The 21,746-nt window shown below is 42.1% G+C and overlaps 2 protein-coding genes across 3 annotated transcripts in view; one reads left to right on the top strand and one right to left on the bottom strand.

The window, feature by feature from the left end:
* Nucleotides 1-9,701, bottom strand: part of LOC142759502 (D-beta-hydroxybutyrate dehydrogenase, mitochondrial-like) — a 39,397-nt gene extending 29,696 nt beyond the window's left edge. The window contains exons 1-2 of the mRNA XM_075861741.1: nt 9,391-9,701; nt 4,223-4,333 (exon numbers count right to left, since the gene is read on the bottom strand). Of these exons, the coding sequence (XP_075717856.1) occupies nt 4,223-4,333; nt 9,391-9,606 (327 nt within the window). The 5' untranslated portion in view covers nt 9,607-9,701. The remainder of the gene's footprint in view (nt 1-4,222; nt 4,334-9,390) is intronic.
* The window catches only part of BDH1 (3-hydroxybutyrate dehydrogenase 1), a 33,139-nt gene continuing 20,925 nt past the window's right edge, over nt 9,533-21,746 (top strand). Inside the window, exons 1-2 of one of the 2 annotated variants that reach the window (XM_075861743.1) lie at nt 9,533-9,776; nt 12,835-12,936. In XM_075861743.1, the coding sequence (XP_075717858.1) occupies nt 12,863-12,936 (74 nt within the window). In that variant the 5' untranslated portion in view covers nt 9,533-9,776; nt 12,835-12,862. Of the gene's footprint in view, nt 9,782-12,834; nt 12,937-21,746 lie in introns of both variants that reach the window. The other variant, XM_075861742.1, reaches the window with a different exon arrangement.

The raw sequence follows: 21,746 nt of genomic DNA, 5'->3' as shown, positions 1-21,746 counted from the left end.
TTATATGTATAGTAAATAGTGCCATGAAAAACTACAACTTGTCCTGCAAAAAGAACAAGCCCTCATATGGCTAAGTCGACGAAAAAAGAAAAACATTATGGCTTTTGGAAGGCGGGTAAGAAAAAACTAAATTGAAAAAACAAAAATTGTCTTTGTCCTTAAGGGGTTTAACACTATAATATATTGTTTTAGTAAAAGACAAAACAAAAAAAAATGTAAATGTGTACATAGCCATTAAAGCATTAGACTGCAAGTCTATATAGATGTTATACATCATGGTCTATGGGCATGACTGGTTAGGAGGGGGGTTGGACTGTATTGCTTTGTTGTCATATGTTTTGTAAAAAAATAAAATAAAAATCTATTTGAAAAATTATATAATTCAAGTGTCACCTTGCATTCTGTTAGTTACTGTGCTGCTGTCATTAGTATTTCTAGACTAATTAAAAAAAGACTTTAGGTTTATACTAGGTTAAACTGAAAAACCTTTTGTCATGCTGTAACCAGCTTAGTGTGTCACCTGGTTTCTTTATGTATTTCTGTCTCTAGTATACAGCTCCAAAATGCAGGACTCTGTGTGCAACTGTACAGGCTCCATGCACATAGCTTTGCATGCGGTCTCAGTTGCCCCAAAACGCATAAAAAAATAAATAAACACTGTTGGCACAAAATTTAAGTATAACTTCTAAACAAAAAATCAGGTAACTTCAGGTTTCCCTCATGAATAATGCGGACTCATAACTGAGAGTGTACTTTATTCTTTGCTAGCTGCTTTTAGCTGGACAGCACAATATGTGTTTATCTTATTTGGGCTATTGGTAGAGTGGACGTGCCCATACACTATGCTGTCCTTAAAGAGGCTCTGTCACCAGATTATAAGGGCCCTATCTCCTACATAATCTGATCGGCGCTGTAATGTAGATAACAACAGTGGTTTTTATTTTGAAAAACTATCATTTTTGAGTTATGAGCAATTTTAGATTTATGCTAATTAGTTTCTTAATAGACAACTGGGCGTGTTTTTACTGATTACCAAGTGGGTGTTGTACAGACAGAGGAGTGTATGAGGCTGACCAATCAGTGACTAATCAGCTTCATACACTTCTCATTGTTCCAGCCCAGCTTCTTTCACTGCACAGAGTGATCTCGCGAGATTGGAGAGCCCCAGTCTAAAACTGTACAGTACATCAATATATATGATATGAAAGAGATAGCTAAAGAGATAGGTAGATATAAATAATAATAATCTTTATTTGTAAAACACAAAAAATAATAATCGCTATTTAAATAGATATATAATCTATCTATCTAACGAATATATATCTATCTATTATCTATCTGTCTATCTCATATATATATTGATATACAGTATAGTTCTAGGCTAGGGCTGCACGACGACTATGGCCACGACACAGGTACCATGGCCAAAAATTGACTTGTCCAGTAGCCTACATCGCAAGTAAACTGACCACATTCACTGTCGTTACTTGCCATTACTATGTTACTTACAGAACATAGTAATATTTGGCCTGTGTCACTGCCAAAGTTGCCATGTAGCCCCAGCCTAAAACTATACTATCTATCAATCTATATGAGATAGATAAATAGATAATATATAGATGATAGATAGATAGATGATAAATCGCGAGTCGGACGGGACTCTTTTTTTCAGCCATGTGGCCGGGCCCCTAATACTGTCCTATTGGCGGCCAAGACGCTGCGTAAAGGTACACAGCGTATCGCCCTGGCGGCGCGCAGGGAATTTCGGACGAAAAACCGCACCAAATTGTGATGCAGTTTTTCGGCCGGAATGTCCGCTGTGGAAAACTGCACGTTAAAAAAAATCCTAAAACACATGCTTACCCTGCAGACCGGATCCCAGGATGACGTTTTAACCATGTGACCGCTGCAACCTGTTTTTGGCTGTAGCGGTCACATTGGATGAAACGTCAACCCAGGAGGCCGGCCTGGACGAAGAAGCACAGAATTCCGGGTAAGTATAAGAATTTTTTCTAAGTTGTGAATTTTGCGGTAGAATCTTAGCTTTTTCGCCGCAAAAAAAACGCAACATCTGCTATTTGTTGCGGGTTTTACATACCCATTGAATTTAACGGGGAAAACCCGCAACACAAATACACAGATACAATTGACATGCTGCGGATTAAAAAAATTCCCCACAGGTCAATCCCTGAGCGTTTTTTCCGCTCATCATTTACACAGCTTGTGGATGAGATTTCTTCAAATCTCATCCACTTTGCTGCTACTGTGTTATGCTGCGGATTTTTCGCAATAAAATGTGTTGCGGAAAATCCGCAGTATTTACTTTTACCCTAAAAGTTTCATGACATTTCAGATATTCCCCTGGTTATAAATAAGCATTTATTTTCTCCAAATGAAAGACTTGCCCTATGGTAAGCAAAGGGATAAGCACTACCGAATGCAGGATTTATAATTCCCAGAAAACATTGCAATAATCTGTGTTGAGGCCTTTACAAAGCTTCTTCTGATTACCAGTCTAGCAACTTTACTAAGCCTCATGTTATTTTTTGCTGCTCCAGCAGTTTTCTCATCAAACTATTGTTAAGTCTATGATGTCTAATTAAATGGATGCATGACAAAATCTACATACTACACACTAATCTCCCATGGAACTCTGCTCTCACTACTTACAATGAAAATATATAGCAAGACGCAATAGAGTATGTATCATGCTTGACAAGGTGGCACAATGCCAATGTAGTAGTACTCCTCAAGTTGCCCTAGCCCGTATATGGCAAAACATCTGCAAAGGTACTTAGTATTTAGATATGCCACAAGAGACATGAACCCAGTAGTGCCAAAAGGAACAAAGAAGTTCACTGTGCCATAATACTGTATTTATTATACAGTGAAATCTCGTTGAGACAATCACAAAATCACAAAATTATGTGGGAAATTTACTAACTTATTCTGGCGTAGAAAAGTTGCAAACGGCACAATAGTTGCAATTTCAATTTTGTGCCAATTCTGCTGCTCACGCAACTTTTTTGAAAATTGGGCCTAACTTAGCGGAAAGGGACTGGGCCAACCGCAGCCTGACAAATTTACTAGAGACTGGTAGCTGGAATAGGTTTGAATTTCTAGCGCACAAATGGCCAGAGATGCACCTCATTTATTAAGAGGCGGCATGCGACGCTTAATAAACTAGGCGCATCTTACTCCATTGATCTTTATATTAAGACTGGCCAATGAAACACCAGTCATAATAAATCTCCCCCATTGCCCTGGGTCTTCTCAAAGAAAAAAGTATACAGAATGTAGGTTAAAGTGTTTCATTCAATCTGCAAACATAAAAAAACACACAAAATGATGAAACACCCCCAAATCATGTCATATAGCATACAGTAGCGAAGTCCCTGAATCTGTAAAGTATTGTCCTGTATCAGCTCATCAGTCCCCAGCATGACTTCCCCCTTCTCAGTCCCCAGCATGACTTCACCCTTCTCTGTCCCCAGCATGACTTCACCATTCCCAGTCCCCGCATGACTTCACCCTTCTCAGTCCCCAGCATGACTTCACCATTCCCAGTCCCCGCATGACTTCACCCTTCTCAGTCCCCAACATGGTTTCACCCTTCTTAGTCCGCAAAATGGCTACCGCCTTCTCAGTCCCCAGCATGGCTTGCTTCCCTGTCCTCAGTCCCTAGCATAGCCTCCCCTCTTATTTACAATCTACCCAACATGGCTAACTGGTTTTAATCCAAACGATGGCTTGTTCCTCAACAGCTAGTGGCAGACTGTGCTGCAGCTTAATGGGCAGGCAGAGCTCTGATTACCTACTGCATGTCGTCAGCGGCACATACAGCTTACCTGCTCCCCTGCGCTGCATTTAATCAGGGGACACACTGGTGGTAGGGAGGAAGCAAGTAATTCAGATCCAGATAGCTGGTACCATGTTGTCCTATGTTGCATTTAATTTCATGGCCCAGTAGCGTGGAGAAGGGTCAAGAAAGCAATGCATGCGAGCTTTACAAAGGGTTCCCTTTTCAAAAAATGTGGTCTACAGAGAGAATGAAAGGAGGTATTTTTAAAGTGGGCCACTATACATATACTATAATAGCTAAATCATCACATAAAAATCCAGTCTTTATGGGGTGGTCCTCTTATAAATAGGTGGTCTCCTGGGGCAGTTTCACTGTATAAATAATTTTGCAAGATTTCAGCGTAGGATGTTAGTAACTCACCTTTAATAAACAACCTGAAAATACTATAAACCCTAATTCATATAAATGTTTTGCCAAGGCCAATCCAAAACCTGAGTCACAGCCTGTGATCATCACCGCCTTGCCTTGAGTCTGGGAGACACAAAGAGAAAATAACATCAGTATCATACCATGATACTATAGCAGTGAACACACAGTTTAAAGCAAATGATCATGTAATTTACTGTATACAATGCATACAAAATGCATTCACGAAAAGAAACTCTGAGCTATCCTGACCTGATGCGTGGTGCAAGATTTTCCAGCAAACAGAATTATCATGGTTGTTTTCTGATCGCATCATTAATGATGCTTTTATTAAATTTTTCTTACAATTTTTTTCTGTGTTGTTTTGGTAATTGACCATAAGGAATGGAAAAAGAATTGTGAAAAAAAACTGACAAAAATTTGTCTTTTACATCTGCGTCAGGGCTTTTAATTATTCTGCTCCGCCACAGGAGCAGAACAACGAAAAACCGGAGCTGCCGGATCCGTTGCATTGTGGAAACCAATCAGAATCCAGACTTTAATGGGTTCTGTTAGGTTTATGTCGTGGTGTCTGCCATTTTGCCGGACAAAATAGCACAGCATGCTGTGCTATTATGTCCAGCCAAAGCGACGGTATCTACGACTGAGGCTCCTAATGGAGCCTCTGTCGCAGATGTGATCAGAGCCTATTGATATGATTTTCCAACATGCTTACAAATGGTGAAATATCCTATCTTCATTGTTAAAGAGGACCTGTCACAAGGTCATATAAGTTGAACTAATTAACTGACCTGAATAGCACTGTAAGAAAAGAGTATCCGGAACACCAATTTGAAATAAAAGTAATTTTTATTTTGTTTTTAATGCCAGTGGCAGATTGCAATGTTTCGGTCTAGGCAACCTTCTTCAGGCACTGTGCCGTGCTAGTTAGACTGCATGGACGAGCGCTTGTCAAAGTAATAGCGGTTGGCCGCTGTCTCATGGCGCTTACTTTGACAAGGATGAAGAAGGTCGCCTAGACCAAAACGTTGCACTCTGCCACTGGCATTAAGTGCCGTGCTAGTTAGACTGCATGGACGAGCGCTTGTCAAAGTAATAGCGGTTGGCCGCTGTCTCATGGCGCTTACTTTGACAAGGATGAAGAAGGTCGCCTAGACCAAAACGTTGCACTCTGCCACTGGCATTAAAACATATATACAAACTGAATAGCACTATGTCACGTTGGGTACATGGACCCACTGGGCCGTACCGCCTTGACGGTATGGTAGCTGGCCAACAGGACACAGTCTATAGTTCTGGGATTGGGACTAGGCAGCAGCCAGGCGCCAGGCGTGGCGTAGCAGGACAGGCGTGGTACTCAGCACAGCACGACTTTAGCTCAGCACGGCACTTGACCGGGATTACACGGGATACAGGTTACAGGTAGCAGGATCGGGAAACACTGGGAACTGGAAAACACTTAGGAGGCCATTTGCATAGACAGACTAGGGTATCGACAACAAGGCTCAGGCAAGGCAGGAAGGGGCCGGGCCCCTCTTATAGTCCAGGGTGCTCATGGGCTAATTTTGTACTAATTTCTGGTGTGTGCGCTGACCCTATAAGAGCGTGCGCGACCCGGCCGGAAGAATTGGAAGTGAGCGCTGGTGTCTCCTGAGGAGGAGATGGGGACTAGCGCTCACAGTTCCATGGCTGCAGGTGTCAGGAGGTGAGTGAGCCTGACGGCCCGCGGCCATGGGCATGACACACTGTCTCTCTGGTTAAAGGGCTGTTTTTCTTTTTTTCCTGGACACCCCCGTTCCAGAAATATAGTCCACTGTTCTGTTGACTTTCTATATGCTAATTTGATGTAGTTAGCCAACGGGGTGGAGCTAGCTTCCCTGCCTCTGATGCTGACCAATCAGCGCGAGGTGGCTTGAAGGCAGTTTATGCCCTGTTGGTTAACTACAGCAAATGAGCATATAGGGAGCCTACACAACAGTGGACCATATCTCTGGAATGGGGAGGAGGTCCAAGAAAAAAAACAAACAGCGCTGGAATCCGGGAGACAACGCTATTCAGGTCAGTAAACAAGCTCAACTTATATGACCTAGTGACAGGTCCTCTTTAAAGAAGCTAGTTTCTGTAAGTCATATCTTTGTTGAATCTACAACTTTTTAGAGATTATTGATCCCTATATTATTGGCTGCCCGCACTTTTACTTAAATGGGTTGTCCACTTTGAAAAATCTCTTTTTGCTTTAAGGGTCCCCTACCTATGAGTTTCCACAGACAAAATAGAGACGAGGCAGCACTTCCAAAATATATAGGGATTTAGTCACCCACCAGTGCAACGTTTCAGTCCAGTCAGACCTTTCTCTATGTATTTTTAAATGCTGCCTCGTCTCTATTTTGTCTGTGGATACCTGCTGTGGGACTTTGGATTGGGTCCCTCTGAGCTTGCACCCAGTATTTTTACATCTTTCTCCGGTGCTGTGACAACCACATTTTTGGCTTCCTATGAGTTTATCACAGGGCGACCCACTGTGGAGAACCCCAGAAAATAACTGTAATCTGTAAGGAAGCCTGTCAGAAAGTGTTCAATGGGCTGTCCATGTAATGTATGGATATGCAGCGTCCCCAGGGCAAAGATGCAGAATTTCGGACGTAAAAAACGCAGCAGAATACAGTAGCAGCATAGTGGGTGAGATTTAACAAATCTAATCCACATGCCGTGTAAAAACTTTGAGCAGAAATTGACCTGCAGTGTGTATTTTTCGGATCGCAGCATGTTAATTTCTGCTTCGGAAAGTGGCCAGAATTGCTGCGTTTTTCAGAGGAGACATCTCCATCTCCTAACATTGTGAAAAACACCGCTGCGGAATGTCTGCGTTTTTTAACGGAATTGACAATTCCGTTGTGTGTGAACAAGCCCTAAATGTTTTAGGGTTGTAACAGGTGGGGGTTGAAAATATTGTGACATGTAAATTTGTCCTAAGGCTGGGTTCACACGACAGGGTCCCGCCCGAGCCCGAGTGTCGGCCGGTAAAATCGGCCATTTTGCCCGGCCGGTTTGCATAAAGTTTTGCATCCCTTCCGGGCCGGGCAGAACTGGACAGTGACATCAGTGGCAACTCCTGAAGAGGAATCCCCATGTGTTCGGGGATTCCGCTTCACCAGTTTCCCCTGATGTCACTGCCCAGATATGGACAGAGACATCAAGCGCTCTGTCCAGGAGCGGAATCCCCGAAAACACGGGGATTCCGCTCCTTCAAGGAGCTAAAGTGGGGCTAGCACATAGCAGAGCGGGGAGATACCTCCCTGCTCTGCTATAGTGGCGTCGCTACAGTAGTAGCAGCAGCAGCTGCTAGCGGTGCCATGGAAGTTGTCGCCGGGCCAGGGCGCTTTTAAAACAAGCAGGGGAAGGGAGCCAGCGCAGTGCTCCCTCCACCTGCTGTACACCCCGGCCCTGCCACACAGTGTACAGCGTACAGCCATTCGTCCGAATGGCATAAACTCCTCGTCCTCACATGCACTCTGCACTGTGAGGAGCAGGAGATAGAGCGCAAGCGACGGAAAACCCGGCCATCACTCGGGACACATTCCGGTGATGGCCGTGTATTACCCGGCCCCATAGACTTCTATGGAAGCCGGGCGGCCGGGTAAACGGCCGAAAATAGAGCTTGTCCTATTTTTTGACGGCCGGTTTTCCCGGCCGTCAAAAAATCGGTTGTGTGAATAGCCCCATTAGGGGTCTATTATTCCTAATGCAGCCGGGTGCCGGATGATTTATGAACGGCCGGCACCTGGCCGGGAAACCCTGTCGTGTGAATGAGGCCTAAAGGTGAGCATCTCCAGCTCTTAAAAAAATGGCACCACAATTATAAGAGCATATTTATAGAATATTTCATGTTTTTAATTTGAATTGAGCAAATCACTGTTGTATATTCACACGACAGCCTCCGTTACGGCTGAAATTACGGAGCTGTTTTCAGGAGAAAACAGCTCCGGAATTTCAGACGTAATGGCAAGTGCAGGCGCTTTTCGCTGCGTCCATTACGGACATAATTGGAGCTGTTTTTTCATGGAGTCAATGGAAAACGGCTCCAATTACGTCTCAAGAAGTGACAGGCACTTCTTTGACGCGGGCGTCCTTTTTTACGCGCCGTCTTTTGACAGCGGCGCGTAAAAAAAATTACCGTCGGCACAGAACATCGTAAAGCCCATTCAAATGAATGGGCAGATGTGTGCCGACGCTTTGGAGCCGTATTTTCGGACGTAATTCGCGGCTAAAACACCCGAATTACGTCCGTAAATAGGGTGTCTGAACCCAGCCTTAAACAGTGGTCAGATGGACAAATAGTACTGACGGTGGATAGCTATAAATTGACATATAACCAAACACAAATAATGAGCGTGTGGATACTCTCTTATAACTTCTGATCAGAGTCCGCAGTAGGACTGTAGAAACTGGCCAAATTTATGGCTGACTTTTCTGTTGTCAATGACATGTCCATGACCAGCTAAATACAACCGTAGCGCAGAGAATTAATTTGTGATCCCTGATGTGAAAATGTAATTTTGCAACTAAAACCATTTGGGCATATATGTCAATGTGTGGCACTCCAAAAAAAAAAAAGGGTATTAAGCGCAATGACAAAACTGGCGCTACATCCAAACAGCTTTTTTTATAGCGCACCACATTTTGTCAATTTTGCAGGACACTTTGAGGACTTTGATCTACAATAACAGACCGATTTAACCCTGGTCCGGTTCATATGAGCGAATCTGATGACACATGCCACCCACACTCTATGTAGAACTGAGCATACCACTCTAATCCTAAAGATCTGATCACAAATGATGCCTGGCATTGACATTACGTATTGTATGAACTGTACAACTCTAGCAATAGATATATATATATATATATATTTATTCACTGCTATATATATCATTTCCAGGAACACTTAACACATCACATACAGATCTAACTATATACAGATACCAACACAGAGGTTCTATAAGTGTAATCCCCAAGAATTGTGTATGTATTCTGTAGATATATGGATCATGTACCAAGTATTCTGTAAACAAAGCCCACCACTAAATCATCACAATATACAATCTGAGAAGAAACTGGCTGCTTGTATAGGAGACAACAATATGAGTGATGGTATTACTCACTGGTACAGTGCCCCTTGGTAAGGATGGCATGGCCACAAACAGCAAGAACACAAAGTACACCAAGACAATGGCATGTGAGGCATTATCACAGGGGAACCCCAAAAATGTGAAGAGCAGCTTTAGCGCCTGTGGGAGCAGCAAACCCAGAGCCAGCGTGAGCCCCAGAGATAGAAGCACTAACAAGACTTTCCTCAGGCTGGCAGCGGGCAGTGCCATCTCTCTGGTCTTCCTCTCACATCCAGGCTGTAGCTGCTGCCTGAGCTTATTATACAGAGAGGAGGAGCCAGGGACACAGCAGATCACTTCCGAGGGCTGCCCCTCTCCTCTAAAACTGGCACCCGCCACTGTGGACTTCAAGGACAGGTTGAAGCTGCAGCCTTGGCACGGTCAGGTTTGTATGGAGACCTATCCATAACTGTACATCCCGCTATATACCTTCTAGGTGCAGGGCTGTAATACGTCCATGTTAGGTGTGTGGTAACTCTGCATTGATATATACTGTACTTATGACACATGTACTGTACTTCAGCAGCCTCCATTCCTAAGCCTCCATTACTGAGCCTCCTGGTTCTTGTAGCATTCCTACACATGGTCAGTATCACGACGTGGCTGGCGATCCGTGATCGATCTTTCCATTCCTTAATCATACATGATGTGAGAAGTGGCCACTGGCTGACTGAACTATACAATAAAATGACAGTATATACCCTCACCACGTAGAACTGGCACAGCTGCTTCATGCTTTTTACTGTTAGCATTTTAGTCATCATGTCAACTTGAGGGGATTTTCATCTCTCTTTTTTTTAAAATAAATAATACTAACACTTTTAGGGATAATCTAATTACTATAGGTTAAAACTATTAAATAATTATCGATAAATAATAATATTAACAAGCTGAGGTGAACGCTACCACAGCACGAGAGCCTATCAAATAATTAATGATAAATAATAATATTAACAAGCTGATGTCAACGTTACCATAGCACGAGAGCCTATCAAATAATTAATGATAAATAATAATATTAACAAGCTGAGGTGAACGTTACCACAGCACGAGAACCTATCAAATAATTAATGATAAATAATAATATTAACAAGCTGAGGTAAACGTTACCACAGCACGAGAGGCTATTAAATAATTATCGATAAATAATAATATTAACAAGCTGAGGTGAACGTTACCACAGCACGAGAGCCTATTAAATAATTATCGATAAATAATAATATTAACAAGCTGAGGTGAACGTTACCACAGCACGAGAACCTATCAAATAATTATCGATTAATTATATTAACAAGCTGAGGTGAACGTTACCATAGCACGAGAGCCTATTAAATAATTATCGATAAATAATAATATTAACAAGCTGAGGTGAACGTTACCACAGCACGAGAACCTATCAAATAATTATCGATAAATAATAATATTAACAAGCTGAGGTGAACGTTACCACAGCACGAGAACCTATCAAATAATTATCGATAAATAATCATATTACCAAGCTGAGGTGAACGCTACCACAGCACGAGAACTTATCAAATAATTAATGATAAATAATAATATTAACAAGCTGAGGTGAACGTTACCATAGCATGAGAACTTATCAAATAATTAATGATAAATAATAATATTAACAAGCTGAGGTGAACGTTACCACAGCACGAGACCTTATCAAATAATTAATGATAAATAATAATATTAAGAAGCTGAGGTGAACGTTACCACAGCACGAGAACCTATCAAATAATTAATTATAAATAATAATATTAATAAGCTGAGGTGAACGTTACCACAGCACGAGAACCTATTAAATAATTATCGATAAATAATAATATTACCAAGCTGAGGTGAACGCTACCACAGCACGAGAACTTATCAAATAATTAATGATAAATAATAATATTAAGAAGCTGAGGTGAACGTTACCACAGCACGAGAACCTATCAAATAATTATCGATAAATAATCATATTACCAAGCTGAGGTGAACGCTACCACAGCACGAGAACTTATCAAATAATTAATGATAAATAATAATATTAACAAGCTGAGGTGAACGTTACCATAGCACGAGAACTTATCAAATAATTAATGATAAATAATAATATTAACAAGCTGAGGTGAACGTTACCACAGCACGAGAACCTATCAAATAATTAATGATAAATAATAATATTAACAAGCTGAGGTGAACGTTACCACAGCACGAGAACCTATCAAATAATTATCGATAAATAATCATATTACCAAGCTGAGGTGAACGCTACCACAGCACGAGAACTTATCAAATAATTAATGATAAATAATAATATTAACAAGCTGAGGTGAACGTTACCATAGCACGAGAACTTATCAAATAATTAATGATAAATAATAATATTAACAAGCTGAGGTGAACGTTACCACAGCACGAGAACTTATCAAATAATTAATGATAAATAATAATATTAACAAGCTGAGGTGAACGTTACCACAGCACGAGACCTTATCAAATAATTAATGATAAATAATAATATTAAGAAGCTGAGGTGAACGCTACCACAGCGCGAGAACCTATCAAATAATTAATTATAAATAATAATATTAACAAGCTGAGGTGAACGTTACCACAGCACGAGAACCTATTAAATAATTATCGATAAATAATAATATTACTAAGCTGAGGTGAACGCTACCACAGCACGAGAACTTATCAAATAATTAATGATAAATAATAATATTAACAAGCTGAGGTGAACGTTACCACAGCACGAGAACTTATCAAATAATTAATGATAAATAATAATATTAAGAAGCTGAGGTGAACGTTACCACAGCACGAGAACTTATCAAATAATTAATGATAAATAATAATATTACCAAGCTGAGGTGAACGCTACCACAGCACGAGAACGTATCAAATAATTAATGATAAATAATAATATTAAGAAGCTGAGGTGAACGTTACCACAGCACGAGAGCCTATCAAATAATTATCGATAAATAATAATATTAACAAGCTGAGGTGAACGTTACCACAGCACGAGAACCTATCAAATAATTATCGATAAATAATTATATTAACAAGCTGAGGTGAATGTTACCACAGCACGAGAACCTATCAAATAATTATCGATAAATAATAATATTAACAAGCTGAGGTGAACGTTACCACAGCACGAGAGCCTATTAAATAATTATCGATAAATAATAATATTAACAAGCTGAGGTGAACGTTACCACAGCACGAGAACCTATCAAATAATTATCGATAAATAATAATATTAACAAGCTGAGGTGAACGCTACCACAGCACGAGAACTTATCAAATAATTATCGATCAATGATAAGCTTAATAGACTGAATTGCCTCTTCAGTAGAATCTTCTTGCTGGAACCTATGTGCTACTGAGCAGTAACTGTATCTAGATCAGATAAAGGAGAGGCCTTTATATCTTTTATAGGAGTCAAGGTGAAAGTTACTGATAGAGAATGCTGTCTGCCAGGATCTGCTTCAATATTCCCACAAGGACACTGCACTTCAGGGACTATGCTAATAATGCAAGGTATGTAACAGAATACTTTACTGCCAGCAATGGTGTAAATTTCTAATATTTAACCTGGCCATACACATGCTTTCTGCTGTGAAACGGAAAATACTCTCAAGACATGTTCTTCGAAACTGCAAGTCAATGCTTATTAGAACTTACATTGCACTTTTAACAGATTACATTTAGATTGTATTTAAAGAGAACCTTTCACGTCCCCATACATGTGCAGCTGAGTGCAGCATGTAATGTGGGTGGCTGCACAAACTCTGGGGCACTTTAAAAAAAAATTCTACCTCCCTCCGTTATTTACATATCGGTGCCGTTATATTTGGCGCCCGATATTTAAATAACCCCCTGAACAATCAACGGGGCGTGTACTGTCAAGGGGGCGTGTTACTATGGCTGTGACACTGTGACACTGTCCAAGGGGGCGTGTGTCACTGCTACGGACAGTGTAAAGAGCTGTGGAGAGGAGAGCGCGCATGCGCGCTCTCATCTCTTCAGCTCTTGTGAGAGATCAGTCTTGTACTTTGTCTGCCGAACTGGCAAGGGGGCGTGTCACTGCTACGGACAGTGAAAGAACTGGAGAGCGCTTACACTGTCCGTAGCAGAGACACGCCCCTTGCCAGTTCAGCTGAAGAGAGAGAGCGTGCGCGCGGGCGCGCACACTCTCTGCTCGCTTTTGCTGTAACACTGTCCATATCTGAGGTTAGTGTGTGAGGAACATGATGGGGTTACTTACTATTAATGTGAGGCACATGGAGGTTCAAAATTCATAATACCTCATGCCTTTTTTATTTTATAACAGAGTAAACATGAATGACGCTATAAATGTGTTATTATGGTCGCGACGATACAGAACCTATGTGTATATTTTATGTAAAAAATGTGTTGTTTTTTTTATTTAACATTATTATTTTTTTTACTTTTATTTTTTTTAACTTTAATGTATTGGTATATATCTATATAATGATAGTACACAGGCAGCTGTTAGGACATACCTCAGTATGCCCTAACAACAGGAAATATGGTCAGACAGCCCTGGGGTCCTTCAATGGACCCTGGGCCGTCTGCCCATATATGGTATGTCCCTCGATCGCCTCATAGGGATTCCCCGTGACGCGATCCAAAGGGCATCCCCCCTTCTCATTTACCCCTTGAATGTTGCGGTCATCAGGGGAATGGTGGCGGAGATGAGAGGTTTCTCTGATCTCTGCCTTTACAGCGGGACTGCGACTGTGTAATACAGCCATTGCCCTGCTCCTGACATCAAGTGCACATGCGGTCAGCATGAGGTGATGAGGAATGAGCAGCGGCGCAGTCACGGAAGACAGAACATGGGGGTGTTTTTCAGTGTGCGGCCGCCATGTTCTGTCTTTAGTGCCGCCGCTCATTAGTGCAGCGCTGGTCACATCACACTGATCAGGACTCAGGAGCGGGGCAATGGCTGTACCACACAACCACAGCCCACTCTAACTACATGCATGTATTACTATACTAAGCTGTGCGGCCACACAGCTTAGTATCGAAATACATGAAATAACGGTATTGAACCGTTTCAGGGTGCACAGCACCGAAACAATATCGAAGTTTCGATGAATCGTGCAACCCTATAGTGTAACAGTAAATGCAAGGAGAAAAATTCCTTTACCATATAGATAATTGTATAACATAGATAGCTAGATAACATACACAAACGTTGAGTGATTTTTGGATAGCTATTATTGATTTATTCATCAGGTCACATATTATACATTAATTAAACACATTCAATCCCTTCCACTTTTGGCCTTCCTGACAGAGCCTTATTTTTCAAATCTGACGGGTCAATTTATGTGGTAATAACTTTGGAATGCTTTTATCTATCCAAGAGATTCTGAGATTGTTTTCTCGTGACACATCGTACTTTAAGTTGGTGGTAAAATTTGGTCGATACATTCGGTATTTAATTGTGAAAAACACCAAAATTTAGCGAAGAATTGCAAAAATTTGCATTTTTCTCAATTTAAATGCATCAGCTTGTAAAAAATTAGTAATACCACATAAAAAAAGTTGCTAATTAACATTTCCTATATGTCTACTTTATGTTTGCATCGTTTTTTTGAACATCCTATTCTTGGACCTTACAAGGTTTAGAACTTCAGCTGAGATTTCTCACATTTTCAAGAAAATTTCAAAAAGCTATTTTTACAGTTCAGTTGGGAAGTGACTTTGAGGGGCCTATACAATACAAACCCCCATAAGTCACCCCATTTTACAAACTGCATTCCTCAAAGTATTCAAAACAGCATTTAGAAAGTTTCTTAACCCTTTAGGCGTTTCACAAGAATTAAAGCAAAGTGGAGGTGAAATTTACAAATAAATTATTTTTTTTCAGAAATTGATATTTAATCAATTTTTTTTTCTGTAACACAGAAGGTTTTACCAGAGAAGCACAACTCAATATTTATTGCCCAGATTCTGCAGTTTTTAGAAATATCCCACTTTTGGCCCTAGTGTGCTAATTTACTGAAGCACAGGCAGAAGCGTAGCTAGGTTCTCCTGCACCCAGGGCAAAGATTCAGATTGGCGCCCCCCCCCCAACTTATTTCCCGACATCTCCTTCCCCCTCGCCATGTTTTCTATCCCTACCAATCAATGAGATGTAATTTTTTTTCACAATTTTTTTAATGTAACTCGAGTATAAAAGCATTTCTACATTTTACAAGCAATATAGTTCTATAATGTAATTAACATAAAAATAAATTAAAAGAAAATAAATTAAAGAGGCCACACAGCCCCCTGTAGATAGCGCCACACAGTCCCTCTCTTGTAGATAGTGCCACACACAGCCCCCTGTAGATAGTGCCACACACAGCCCCCCTTGTAGATAGTGCCACACACAGCCCCCCTTGTAGATAGTGCCACACACAGCCCGCCTCCCCCTAGTAGATAGCGGCACACTCCCCCCCCTTGTAGATAGTGCCACACACAGCCGGCTTCCCCCCTTGTAGATAGCAGCACACTCCCCCTCCTTGTAGATAGTGCCACACACAGCCCGCTGCCCCTTTGTAAATAGCGCCACACTCCCCCCCCTTGTAAATAGTGCCACATCCCCCCCTTTTACATAGCGCCACACTCCCACCCCTTGTACTTAGCGCCACACTGTGAACAGACAGGTGAGCGGTAGCCTACCGCTACCACTCTCCGCTCTGCCTGGTGTGACTTACCGGAGGAGCCGAGGAGGTCATGCGGCGCAGGCAGCGGCAGAGTTTCTTCTGACTAGGGTCGGTGACAGCCAGGGCCGGCCTTAGGTTGGATGGCGCCCTGTGAGGGACTCTCTATTGCCGCCCCCTGCACAAACCAAAAATGAACCACATATATGGACACGCTGGAACATATATACTGTACATACATAAAGACAGATATTTAGACATACATGCAAATATACATACACACATTCTGGAATATATACATACAGGTAAATATATAGACGTACAGACACATATATATATATATATATACATATATATATATATATGCACACACACACACCGGCAGATAAATACACAGACAGGAACATATACAAATACATAAAAAGCACAAATATAGAAGAACAAAGACACATTCACAAACAGACCCATAAATACGCACACAGGCACATATGTACACAGCACAGATAATGTAGTAGATGTTACCTGCAGTCCTATGTAACAACACAGATAACACAGTGATAACTCTCTGAGTACAGATAATGTAGTAGATGTTACCTGCAGTCCTATGTAACACTACAGATAACACAGTGATAACTCTCTGAGTACAGATAATGTAGTTGATGTTACCTGCAGTCCTATGTAACAACACAGATAACACAGTGATAACTCTCTGAGTACAGATAATGTAGTAGATGTTACCTGCAGTCCTATGTAACACCACAGATAACACAGTGACAACTGATTACAGATAATGTAGTAACTGTTGCCTGCAGTCCTATGTAACACCACAGATAACACATTGTGCTAAATTACAATCTCAGCTCTACTACAATGTGTTATCCGTGGTGTTACATAGGACTGCAGGCAACAGCTACTACATTATCTGTACTCAGAGAGTTATCTCTGTGTTATCTGTGGTGTTACATAGGACTGCAGGTAACATCTACTACATTATCTGTACTGTGTAGCTGAGCTGATATTGTAATTTAGCACACAGTACAGATAATGTAGTAGATGTTACCTGCAGTCCTATGTAACACCACAGATAACACAGAGATAACTCTCTGAGTACAGATAATGTAGTAGCTGTTGCCTGCAGTCCTATGTAACACCACGGATAACACATTGTAGCAGAGCTGAGATTGTAATTTAGCACTATGTGTTATCTGTGGTGTTACATAGGACTGCAGGTAACATCTACTACATTATCTGTACTGTGTAGCAGAGCTGAGATTGTAATTTAGCACACAGTACAGATAATGTAGTAGATGTTACCTGCAGTCCTATGTAAAACCACAGATAACACAGTGATAACTCTCTGAGTACAGATAATGTAGTAGATGTAAGAGACAAACACAGGCAGAGACACAGACAGAGACAGACAGACGCACGCACACACACACACACACACACACACACACACACACACACACATTACACACTACACACACACTCACCATGTCTCCTTGCTGACAGGTCAGGACGGGCTGTGGGCGGAGCTTCCTCCTCTGCTTCTCGGCAGAGCACAGAGTAGAAGCAGATGCAGGGAGGCTGCAGCACGGGAGTGGACCTGTCCCCTGACCTGAGTCATCTGACCTCATGTCACTGACGTGAGGTCAGGTGACTGGACTGGTCCACTACCTGGCCGTCACAGACCCCAGTCAGAACGCCGTAATGTCCTGGCTCTTCCTAAGCTGCTGCAGGTGTCCGACATACGGGGCACCTGTCAGCAGCGATCAGCTGCTCTTCGGCGCCCCCCCTTCCCTATCCTCCGGGTTGCGCCCGGGGCACATGCCCCGCCTGCCCCCCCCCTAGCTACGCCCCTGGCACAGGCCTCAGAAGCAAAGGAGCACCTAGTGGATTTTGGGGCCTTCTTTTTATTAGAATACATTTACATGCCAAAACAAAGGAAACACCCCAAAAAAGACTCCATTTTGGAAACTACACACACAAGGAATGTGTCTAGGGGTGTAGTGAGCATTTTGACCCCACAGGTGTTTCATAGATTTTATTAGAATTTGGACGTGCAATACCCCATATGTGGCCATAAACTGCTGTTTGGGCACACAGTAGGGCTCAGAAGGGAAGGAGTGCCATTTGGCTTTTGGAGCGCAGATTTTGCAGAATTGGTTTCTGGGCACTGTGTCGCATTTGAAAAGCCCCTGTGGGACCAAAACAGTGGAAATCCCCCAGAAGTGACCCTATTCTGGAAACGACACCCCTCAAGGTATTCACCTGTAGTGAGCATGTTAACCCCGCATGTTAACCCCGCAGGTGTTTTTCAGAAATTAGTCTGCAATTGATGTTGCAGAGTGAAAATGGGAATTTTTCCATAGATATGCGGTGCCCAGCTTGTGCCACCATAACAAGACAGCTCTCTAATTATTATGCGGTGTTTGCCGGTTTTAGAAACACCCTACATGTGGCCCTATTTTTGCCTGGACATTTGACAGGGCTCAGGAGTGAAAGAGTACCATGTGAAATTGAGACCTAATTTGTCGATTTACAAAATATTGGTTCACAATTGCAGGGCTCTGATGTGAAATAATAAAAGAAACCCCTGAGAAGTGACCGCTTTACACCTCAGGGCATTTATTAAGGGGTGTAGTGAGCATTTTCACCCCACAGGTCTTTTCCATAAATGAATGCGCTGCGGATGGTGCAAAGTAAAAATTTTAATTTTTCCCTAGATTTGCCATTTCAGTGGCAAATATGTTATGCCCAGCTTGTGCCACTGGAGACACACGCCCCAAAATGTTATAAAAGGGTTCTCCCGGGTTTGGCGATGCTGTATATGTGGAAGTAAACAGCTCTTTGGACGCACTGTAAGACTCAGTTGGGAGGCAGCACCATTTGGGTTTTGGAGCATGGATTTTGCTTGGTAGTAGATTTGTTTGCGGTATTACTGGTATTTAGTTTATAATGTGCAGGTACATGTAAACTGGACAGAGCTCATCAGGGGCATAGTCAGGTGGTATAATAATGGGGTAAAAAAACAATAAAATAATCCATAGATATTTGTTATGCTGTGAAGCAATCATTTCTGCACAGGCCGATGTCGCACTGATAAATGGTGTCCTTCCTTATCCCCCTTTTGGTCCACACTCTGCTCCTTTGCAGTTTGGGGAATTTTGCTGGGAATGTTTTCCTGGTATAATACGGGCACCCTCTCTTCCAGCAGATATGTTTGAGTCCTCCCCTTCCTGGTTCCCTAATTTTAGGGCCTTGATAAATCGCCGCTTGAAACAGAATCAATGTTCCCCTCGGGCCGGCATTACTGCATATTTTTCTTTCCTGACTTATTGGAGTGTTAACCAATTTTATTTTTTCATAGACGTAGTGGTATGAGGGCTGTTTTTATTGGCAGCATTTTGGGGCTGCATGCGACTTTTTGATCACTTTTTACCCTATATTTTGGGAGGAAAGGTGACCAAAAAACAGCAATTCTGCCATAGTTTTTTTTTATATATATACAGTGTTCACCATGCGTTATGAATTACATGTTAAGTTTATTCTGCGGGTCAGTACGATTCCGGTGTTACCAAATTTATAGCGCCTTTTTATGTTTTACAACTTTTTGCACAATAAAATTACTTTTGTAAAAATTATGTATTTTTTCTTTCGCAATGTTATGAGAACCATAAGGGCATGACCAGACGTGGCGGAATTGCTCTGGAATTCCGCTGCGGAAATCCGCAGAGTACACGTTTCTCCATTGCTTTCCACAGCTTTTTAGCTAGGTTCGTTTACACGTTGCGGAAAACTCTGCTGCGGATCATAGGCTGCGGTGCAGAATTTGGTGTCCGCAGCATACACTGGCTGTTGCGGACGTGTAGCGGACTTGTTGCAGACTCATTGCAGAATTTCTCCATTGACTTCAATTGAGAGTCAAAATTCCGCAATGAAGTACGCAGATGTTATGTGTGTTGCGTAGCGTATTTGTTTTACGAACATGATATTTCTTCATTCTGGCTGGACCTATTTATTTCTAGGTCTACAGCCAGACTGAGGCCCCATGCACACTAACGTAAAAACGCCCGTAATCACGGGCCGTTATTACGGAACGGGCAGGCCCATAGAAGTCAATGGGGCACCCGTAATTACGGGAGCGTTGCTAGGCGACGTCAGGAGATAGTCACTGTCCAGGGTGCTGAAAGAGTTAAACGATCGGCAGTAACTGTTTCAGCACCCTGGACAGTGACTACCGATCACAATATAGATCACAATATAGATTACCGAGAACTCCCTGCTTCTTCCTCCAGTCCGGCCTCCCGGGATGACGTTTCAGTCCAAGTGATGGCTACAGCCAATCACAGGCTGCAGCGGTCACATGGACTGCTGCGTCATCCAGGGAGGTCGGGCTGGATGTTGAAAGAGGGACGCATGACCAAGACAACAGCCGGGTAAGTATGAATTTCTTTTACTTTTACTAGGGAAAGGTCTGTCCCTTCTCTCTATCCTGCACTGATAGAGAGAAGGTAAGTACTTTCACCACAATACGCAACGACTAGTCCGCATCAATTTAATGCCCATTTTAGACAGAGCCGCAACAGAATCTGCAACGCAGATTATGTGCGGCATTGATGCGGACAGTGGCGGAAGAAATACGCCACGTCTGGTCATGCCCTAACTTTTACATTTTTTCGTCGACACAGCTATATGAGGGCTTGTTTTTTGCGAGACGAGCTATAGATTTTATAGGTACCATTTTTGGATACAAGCGACTTTTTGATCACTTTTTATTTCAATTTTTGTAGAGCAAAAAATGGAAATTCTGGCATTGTTTTTTAAGGTTTTTTTACGCCGTTCACCACGTGGAAGAAATAACATAATATTTTTAGAGTTCAGGCTATTACGGTCCTGGCGTGTCTTTTTTAAATAATAAATGACTTTATTAAGCAAAAGGGTGTTTTATTTTATTACTTGAAAGTTTTGTTATTTTTTTACAACTTTTTTTTACACTTTTTTACACTTTTTTTTTAGTCCCACTAGAGGACTTGAAGGTCCAACTATCTGATTTTTTTTATAATACATTGCATTACCTATGTAGTGGAATGTATTAGACTTGTCGGTCATTCACTGGCAGCAAGCCTCCGGGCGGGGCCTAATCGGCTTCCGTAATTGCAAAACAGGAGGCCATTGTTAGGCCTCCTGTTGCCATAGCAGCAGTCCGCAGCCCTGAGATCGCAGCGCAGGGCTGCCGATCAGCCAACCACTAAGATCGCTCCATCTAAGGGGTTAATGGCAAGAATCGGAGCTAGCTCCGGTTCCTGCCGTTACAGGTGGATGTCAGCTTTAACATGCAGCTTTCATCTACCGCTGATGGCGGCTACGGAAACCTTTAGGCCCGCCTCCGTGTGGGTCCTGAAAGGCTTCCGTACTAGGCAGATCGGGAGGCCACTATTAGGTCTCCGGTTGCCATTGCAGCCAGCGGCACCCTGGCAATTTCCTTGCTGGGGTGCTGATGACCTGCAAACACCTTAAATGCTGCGATCATGGAGAATTTTTTGTTTAAAAATCTATTTATTGATAAGGACTACGCGTTTCAACGCCGAATCGGCATCTTCATCAGGTCCGAAACAGTGAAGAAACAGACACTGGTTTAAATAATGATTGACAGCAGTTTTAGGG

Source organism: Rhinoderma darwinii, chromosome 4, assembly GCF_050947455.1.
Source record: "Rhinoderma darwinii isolate aRhiDar2 chromosome 4, aRhiDar2.hap1, whole genome shotgun sequence".
Lineage (NCBI taxonomy): Eukaryota > Metazoa > Chordata > Amphibia > Anura > Rhinodermatidae > Rhinoderma > Rhinoderma darwinii.
The sequence above is the reverse complement of the archived record's forward strand: the minus strand, read 5'-3'. Positions and strand labels throughout refer to the sequence as shown.